Source organism: Pistacia vera, unplaced genomic scaffold, assembly GCF_008641045.1.
Source record: "Pistacia vera cultivar Batoury unplaced genomic scaffold, PisVer_v2 Contig899, whole genome shotgun sequence".
NCBI classification, from domain to species: Eukaryota; Viridiplantae; Streptophyta; class Magnoliopsida; order Sapindales; family Anacardiaceae; genus Pistacia; species Pistacia vera.
In genome coordinates, this window is record NW_022196777.1 from 161275 (window position 1) to 168937 (window position 7663).

At 36.5% G+C, this 7663-nt stretch overlaps 2 protein-coding genes across 3 annotated transcripts; both read right to left on the reverse strand.

Annotated features, from left to right (window-relative positions):
* Positions 1 to 2710: 2710 nt before the first annotated feature.
* LOC116119680 (glucan endo-1,3-beta-glucosidase-like) lies at positions 2711 to 3895 on the reverse strand. Its single transcript, XM_031405631.1, has 2 exons — positions 3829 to 3895; positions 2711 to 3697 (listed from the first exon to the last, which is right to left on the reverse strand). The coding sequence occupies exons 1-2, from the start codon at positions 3893 to 3895 to the stop codon at positions 2736 to 2738; spliced, it is 1029 nt and encodes a 342-aa protein (XP_031261491.1). The 3' UTR covers positions 2711 to 2735.
* Positions 3896 to 4287: 392 nt separating this feature from the next.
* LOC116119688 (heat shock 70 kDa protein 8) lies at positions 4288 to 7663 on the reverse strand. 2 transcript variants are annotated; one of them, XM_031405637.1, is made up of 2 exons: positions 7478 to 7663; positions 4288 to 6464 (listed from the first exon to the last, which is right to left on the reverse strand). In XM_031405637.1, exon 2 carries the CDS (start codon positions 6460 to 6462, stop codon positions 4744 to 4746), a length of 1719 nt encoding a protein of 572 aa, XP_031261497.1. In that variant the 5' UTR covers positions 6463 to 6464; positions 7478 to 7663; the 3' UTR covers positions 4288 to 4743. The 2 variants fall into 2 exon arrangements, with proteins under 2 accessions (XP_031261497.1, XP_031261498.1); XM_031405638.1 differs by lacking the exon at positions 7478 to 7663 and adding an exon at positions 7239 to 7260.

Genomic DNA, 7663 nt, shown 5'->3' on the forward strand with positions numbered 1-7663 from the left:
GATTATTATTGTTTTTGAGTTATTTTTGGAGGGTGGGAGAATCTAGATGTACTTGTTCTGGTTGGACTTTGTTTATAATAAAGAAGACTACAAGTTTGAAAATTTCGATTATTGTAATGCAGTGCATGTACGTTAGTTGATAGTTGGGTTATTACTTGAATTTTCAAATAATGTGTTTGTTTTAATTCAACGATGGCAGCTGAGTTGGTAGGAATACGTGTCGTGTTTTGTTGAAATGAGAAGTCAAAACTAAAAATGGAGCTTCTGATTCCACTGAGAGTTTGGTGTTGGGAATTGAAATTCTGGAAATAAAAATAGATGTAATTCTACAAGTATACTCAGATATCTATACGGATTAGTGTATGGGAGAAATGGAGATTTGTCGTGTACCAAGTGTCGTTAAGGCATTAAGGTTCTGTTCATAAAAGGTGATGGGCATTCCACTTTCTTCCCCTTGGAATCTACCGCTTCTTCACTAATTCATGGCGTTGTTGTTGTTTAGCTACAAGTTGGTTGGGATATGGACAAACTGAGTGTTTGTAGTACCAGTGTTACCGTTTGGAGTTTATTCTTTTTAGTTTCTAGGGTTCTTCTTCTTCTTCATCTTCAAAGGAAGTCATAGTGTATAGTTTTAATTGTCGTATTGACAGTATTGGAGTTGTGGGGATTTTTATTCATCTAAAACGTGATGCCTTAAATGATTTGGAGCTTCTCAAAGAATTCACCTCTAACTAACAATGGGTTAGCCCACTGATAAAGGCTTGAGATTAAGGGGTTTACTTCCCATAGTCTCACGTTCGAATCATAAGAAGGGTTATCAATATTGTAATACGAACCGCAAGTTTGTTCTGTTTTAGAAGCCTTGTTCGGGATTAGAGGACTAGTCAAAGTGCGTATAACTAGTCAAAGACACTCTCAATACACACACAAAAAAAAAAAAAAAAAAAAAAAAAAAAAAAAAAAAAAAAAAAAGAATTCACCTCTTAATTGAGTTTTGCATTTACATGTGAATAGAGTTAAAAACATAAATAAATATTTGTATTTTGTTTTGGATCCTTCTGTTTCTGTACCATGTGCGCACTTGATAATGATACTCGGCACTGTATCCAATCCAACACACCAGATGTGATTGTTTTATTTTGGGCCCTCAATAATAAATTGGCTGATGTGTCCAAATTTTTCTTAGCTAACACTAAGGTGGAAAGTACATTAACACCCTCTTTCATCACTTATTATCTTTCATATTGGTAACTTTAGCTCATTGTTGTTTATAAATTTATTTATTTATTAATAATGTTATACATACATAATTAACATCCCAAATTTATATCTTAACCTACATGGTAGTTGATTTAATAATATATTTTTAATTGTAGGATGAATTAATTTGTCAACACAACTATCACATGAAAGAGGTAAAAAGTTAGGACCCTGATTCTATATGCATAGTATTAATCCTTATTTTTAATTTGATCATTTTACCTTTCGGATTTGTTTAAACAAGTAATATTTTAATTTCTTTATTTTATAATTTTTATAAAATTTAAAATTTAAAATTTGTTCTTTATTTATTTCTTAAATTTTGATTTTAAAAAAAAAAAAACAACGGCAAATGAACCACCTTAGGTGGTCGGGTGAGATGATAGAGACTTTTGAGTATATTATTAAAAAAAATCTTCAGTTCAATTCCCTTTAATTGCTAATAGGGGTAACTACTGGAGGGTTTACTTGGTCGTTAACTTTAAGTGGTCACTGAAGCCTAAAGGGTTTATCTAATCACCCTAATCAACCAAAAAACAAATGGCCGCTGCAGAATTGCTATGCGAGTTCTAGATCACCACTGCAGTATGGTCCAAATGCAACGGTTGCTTGGGGCATAATTTGACGTATTTGGGAAACTTCATTTGGGTGAAGAGCTGTCAAGAGGGGAGAAGGAAAGTTACAGTTTTTGGGTTTTGTGGGAATCATCTGTAACTATGTGAAGGGAAGAGTGTCCAAACGCCCACCGCAACACTTCGTTTATAATGGAACTTTACTTATCCACTAAAATTATCATTCATCTTTGTTAATCTCGTGATGATAAAAGAAATTGAATTGATATTAAAAAAAATTAACGACTTTTAACTTCATATTTAGTCTATTGGATGAATTAAATTTAAATCTTGATATTAAATTATGTTGACAACTTGTTAATTAATTAATTATTATTATTTTACTAATCCAAAATGTCCGAACTAGTTTACGTATACCTCAACTAATCCCTAAAACCTTAAAACTATCGGTTGGATAAGAGCTTCAATGACCACCTTTATTAACAATCGAGGATTCGAACTCAGGGCCTCTTGAATAATGTACCTAAAAGTCTCTATCAAATCATTCAGCCACATGCGGATTGACTAACTTGTTAGTTATTTAGCCTGTTTCTTTTTATTACAACTTTTATGGATTACTAATGAAATAAGTGGCAACCTAAATATTACCGCTCTTAATTACATTTACTTCAGAAATAAATCAGGCCACAGGTAGGATTTTTTTTAGAATGGGCTTAAACAAGGTCCATTATTGGCCGGTCCATACGTCCATAGACTCCAAAGTCCAAACCAATACAGCAATAAAAAGAAAAAAAAAACTGTATTTCAAGATGTTGATTCATTTATAATCTAAATTTCCATAGTTGTCCATAATCAGACAGCAGCTACAATACCTGAACTGGATGCTACTGATCAAGGACACAATCAATACCATAATGGGTACACCTGAGTTAAATTAGGATAAAATGTTCCAAAATTTTGCTGTTCCCCAGCTTGTTTAAAATTCTCATTGAACATTGAGAATATGTAAACTTCCAAATTGATGTCTGCCTTCCGCGGAGTTGTTCCTCTAGTAATGGCATGCTCCCTTAGCTTGTTGTTATAAATTCGGGCATTTTCGATACTAGAGTATGGTTCACGACCAGCCGTCGGCCAACCCGTCTCCGACACAACGAGTTTGACATCCTCCGATTGTACCACCCTCACCAATGCTGCCACAAAGGCATCCACCATTGCATCAAAGAGATTATAGTACTCCAATTCTCCATCTTTAATAGGCCTTGGAGCTTGGAATAAAGCATAGTCTAGGGAAATTCGGCCAGGTTCCGAAACCAGGGCAAAGTAAGGATACACATTTATCAGAAGTGGGGACCCTATACGATGTAAATATAGAGTGATATTACTCATAATGTCAGCAACATTGGGAGCAAATTGGCCCTGTGAAGGAGGGAAAGAGACCCCTAAGACATTAGCTGAAACTGCAGTAGTGACGTAAATGTCTTGTGTGCCAGCTCGCTGCCTTAATGAATTTTGTAGATTTAGGATGGCTTGCAGGACATCGGATGCAACAACGCCTGGAATTGCCTCATTACCAACACAGAGATAACGAAACCTAACGCCTTTTCTGATATATGTAATTATGTGGTCTTGAACCCATTTATCAGCAGCTTCTTGGCTTGATGCTACATAGGAAATGGCCTCATTAGGGACCCCAATTGTTACAACCAGATTGGTTCCGCTCAATGCTTCTAAAATATCGAGGTTGGCATCGTATATCCGGATCAATGAGATTCGGTAATTCAAATCTTTGGTAAGGAAATTGATGACTTGCTTTGGAGAAGGGAGATTGTCTCCATTCCTACCATAGTTGATTCCAGCATCACCACCTGCAAAAAATTTCATGTAATTGAATGAAAATATGACCAAATATTTATGTCCATATTCTTATAGGCAAATGAGCAAATTTAATTTAACATTATCAGTAATGTAGCAGAGTTTTGAGATAAACTAAACTCACTTAAGATCATCGAAGGTTGAAACACAGCCATTGCTAACACCAGAACCAATGTCGTTAAAGGGGCCATTCTCATCTGCACATTGCCCTTCAACAATTCAAAAAAGAATTAATTGCAACTTGACTTTATCAGCTGGAAAAAAATATTAGATGCATAAACAAACAGATAATAGGATGAAACAATCAAAGAGAAAAGGAAAGAAAGACGGTCCTTACAAATTGTTGTAATTTGTTTAACGAAGAACAAGCATGATATAAAGGAGAAGAGTTAAAGGAGTCTAATGGGAAATTAGTTGGACAATAAATGCTGCCAGCTTAGCTCATAAAAACCAATTGGTCAGTTATTTATTCATTAATATTATATTAATGGTATTTACATCTTTCTAAGAACATCATGCTCCAATCAACAGAATAGAATTTGGCGGTTTCTTCTTAACTTCTGCGCAGATGCGATGGTATCGTTACATTGACGAATGAACAACTCGTTTCTCTAACGCACACCTTCTGAGGTAGTATTAGCCGCGCTTTTTATGTTAAATACTTCAAATTAATACACATTAATCCAAAATTCTCACTCACTGATGAAATTGAACCGTTTTCCACACTAGTATATCGAGTCGACAGGCCATTGTTTCAATACAAACTTAGACCATTAAAAGTTATGTTCAAACATAGCATCAATGATCAAACCAGCCACTTACATGTATTATTTCTTTGTATTAAGTATTCGGATTCAGAATAGAACCACCAATGAACTTGGCATTTTAAATCAGAATCCATTAACATTTGTAAAAGACTCAAGACTCTAATGCATACAACTGTTGTCACCGAAAATTGGTTCTGTCAAAGGACACTTAAAAGAAAGAACAGTAGTCAACACAGTATGATACTCTTTTAACATATAAATGAAACAAACCATCATATTTTCTTCTGCACTGTCTCTAGGTCTAGATTAGACCCATAAGTCCTGTGCAGAGCTGCAGCGCACCAACCATGCCCATCATCAACTGTCGGCATTCTGACTTCCATAACTGGAATCACTGGATGTTGAGCGCCAGGCAGAATGACTCCAGCCAAAACTCTCAGCACATTTGAGGTATCAATGTCCATGCACACATTTATTTCTGGTACTCCTTTGGGCGCTGGAGGAATTCCCATGATCTTGAAATAGCCTAGCAGGTGATTCTCCTCTACCTTCTTTCCTTCACCTTCATAGACAATAATCAGTGCCTCAGTTTGGCTATCACGGACAGTTGTGAAGACCACATCTCTACGAGATGGCATTGCAGTGTTTCTAGGTATGATGGGTATAAAGTTATTTCCATCAGCTCGTATACCAATGGCCAGAGGTGTAGCTTGTATGGTTAACAGGTCCAAGTTCCCAAAGGGATCACTAATTCCTGAAGCCACAGCCCCTTCCAGAGCTGCCCCACAAACAACCGCTTCTAATGTGTTCATACCTGTGTATAGTTCCTCTTTTTTGCAGATGCTCTTGACAAGATTCCTCACTTTCGGAATATATGAACAACCACCAACAAGTATTACATCAGTCAGATCCTCTATCTCCACCTTTGCATCATGCAAGCACTGAACAATGAGGTTCTCACATTTCTCAAATATTTGTCTGTTTACTTCTTCAAACTCCTCCCGACTCACCACCTTGCATATTTTTAATCCATTTCCCAAGTCAACATCAATTTGAACACTAGTCTGCAATGATAGTCTGTGGATTGCATCCTGAGTTGTAACACGAAGCAACCCCATAGATTTGATCTCATTAATACCATGGCTTGAGAAAAGAGACTCTGAATTTGGCAAGAGATGACGCATCATGTTCTGTAGTAAGTCTTCTCCTCCGACAGGACTTCCTGCTAAGGCTTTTATCTGTGAAACTCCTCCAGCTGTAGCAGAGACAGCTACATCACAATATCCAGCACCCATGTTGAAAATGAGGGCAATCTTCTCACTTCCACTGCCCATATTCTCATGCACAGTCAGTTGCTGCTGCTGTGCATACAACAATGCAACAGCAGTAGGTTCAGGCATTAATCTGAGAACATGGAGGCCAGCCATAGCACAGGCTCGTTCAATTCGGGTCAGTTGAAAACGACTGAAGGAAACTGGAATGCTTAGAACCGCATTTCTTATGGGCCGCTTCAACTGGATTTCAGCCATAGCTCTTAATTCTACCAAATATATTGCAAGAACTTCTTCAGGAGTGGTGGATCTCCAGACATTGTTCACTAAGGCAGCAACAAATGGGCGAACCCCAATATCCAAAGTTTGTACCAAAAATGGAAGGCTTTTGCTCGCATGTACAACTGGATCAGTGTCAACTCTGCCAATTAGGCGTTTCATGTTGAAGATTGCAGCTCCAGATAACATTTCATTCTCATGGGAAAGCTGATTGCTAACTCCACCTGAAGGGATTTCATCCTTAAAGGTGACATAAGACCGCATCATCTTCTGGTTTCTAGTGTTCTTAAGAAGCTCTACCTGGGACCCATTCCAGAATGCAACACTGCATTGTGAAGTACCAATATCAATTCCAATTGCAATTTCTGGAAAAACAGAGGAAGATTTCTCTTCCCCTATGGTTTCACTATCAGATGCAACGGTATATGCTGGTTCAGCCATCCCTGCATTTGACACATTCATGACTCATCGAGTGACGAAAAAATCTCTTTGGACTCAAATGTACAATAATATCTTCAGGTAATATAAATTATAGCTTTTAACCAAATGAAACGTATTGGTATAAGCATACATTTGATTTTCCTCCAAGAAAAGAAAGTCATTCAATTAGTCCTAAACAGCAATGGCTCAAAAACCACTCCCTTAACTAACTTCTACATTACAGGACTAAGTAAATGACAGTTCAAGCAGGTATTTTGACAAACACCTCCAAGGTGTTCTCCTCCAAATGAAAGCGTACAAACCTGCTGGACTAAACCAAAAAGCTGGCAAACCAATTCTCTCATTTAGAATAGTGTTATCTTCTTGTAATAAATGATTTGTATTAAAACTAAACTCTCTCATAGTTGCATAAGATTCTCAAGAAAAACAAATAAATAAAACTCATGATAAAAGCACAAGGCAAAAATTTAGCAACCAAAGAAGCCAAAAAGACAATCAATCTAACGCAAACTCTCATTCGTCACTACGTTTCCATAAATAAATTGCTGATTCAAGGGACAAAAAAAGACAGTAGGTTAACTTAGATGCTCTTTACACTAAAATAATGAGACATTTCAAAGACTACTAAAATCATGAAGAAAATAAAAACCCAGTAACTTTCACAATCAAGAACCAGAACATAAAGATTCAGATATGTGCACCAAATGTTTAAATACAACTAAAAAACAAGGCAAATAAGACGGTAAAAGTTTTACGATAAAGAGTAATGCAATAACCGGTTGATCAACAAGAAACAAGTTCGTAGTCATACAAGAAAACAAGAAAATCCTAGAATGCATAAAATGATGATCAAACTTCTCGTGCATTAGTATTAACTAAGAAGGAAAAAAGAATGCAAAAGATGATCACGCAATGAGAAAGCAAAGTAACGGAAGCATGCAATTAACGAGTATGTGTTTTCATATAAAATGAATTACAAAATGTTGAAACAGAAAGGTGAAGACGTGAGACTTACTGTGAAGGAGTGTAGATAGAGAGGCAAAATGAAGAGAGAGCAGAAACGAAGCAAGAATGAGAAGAAGATGCCAGAGGTTTCGAGTGGAAAGACAAGAGAGAGCAAGCACACTCAAACAACCAATAAGTAATAAGCGCTCTACTTCTAGAGTTTCCTAGAGAGATACGTTTGCTTTTCCTTTTGCTT

Bases quoted from the DNA above. Each gene is read 5' to 3' on its own strand.
- LOC116119680 (XM_031405631.1), bottom strand. From the start codon at position 3,895: ATGGCCCCTTTAACGACATTGGTTCTGGTGTTAGCAATGGCTGTGTTT. The intron at 3,698-3,828 runs GTGAGTTTAGTT...AATTTTTTGCAG, and splicing joins TCAACCTTCGATGATCTTAA to GTGGTGATGCTGGAATCAAC.
- LOC116119688 (XM_031405637.1), bottom strand. From the start codon at position 6,462: ATGGCTGAACCAGCATATACCGTTGCATCTGATAGTGAAACCATAGGG.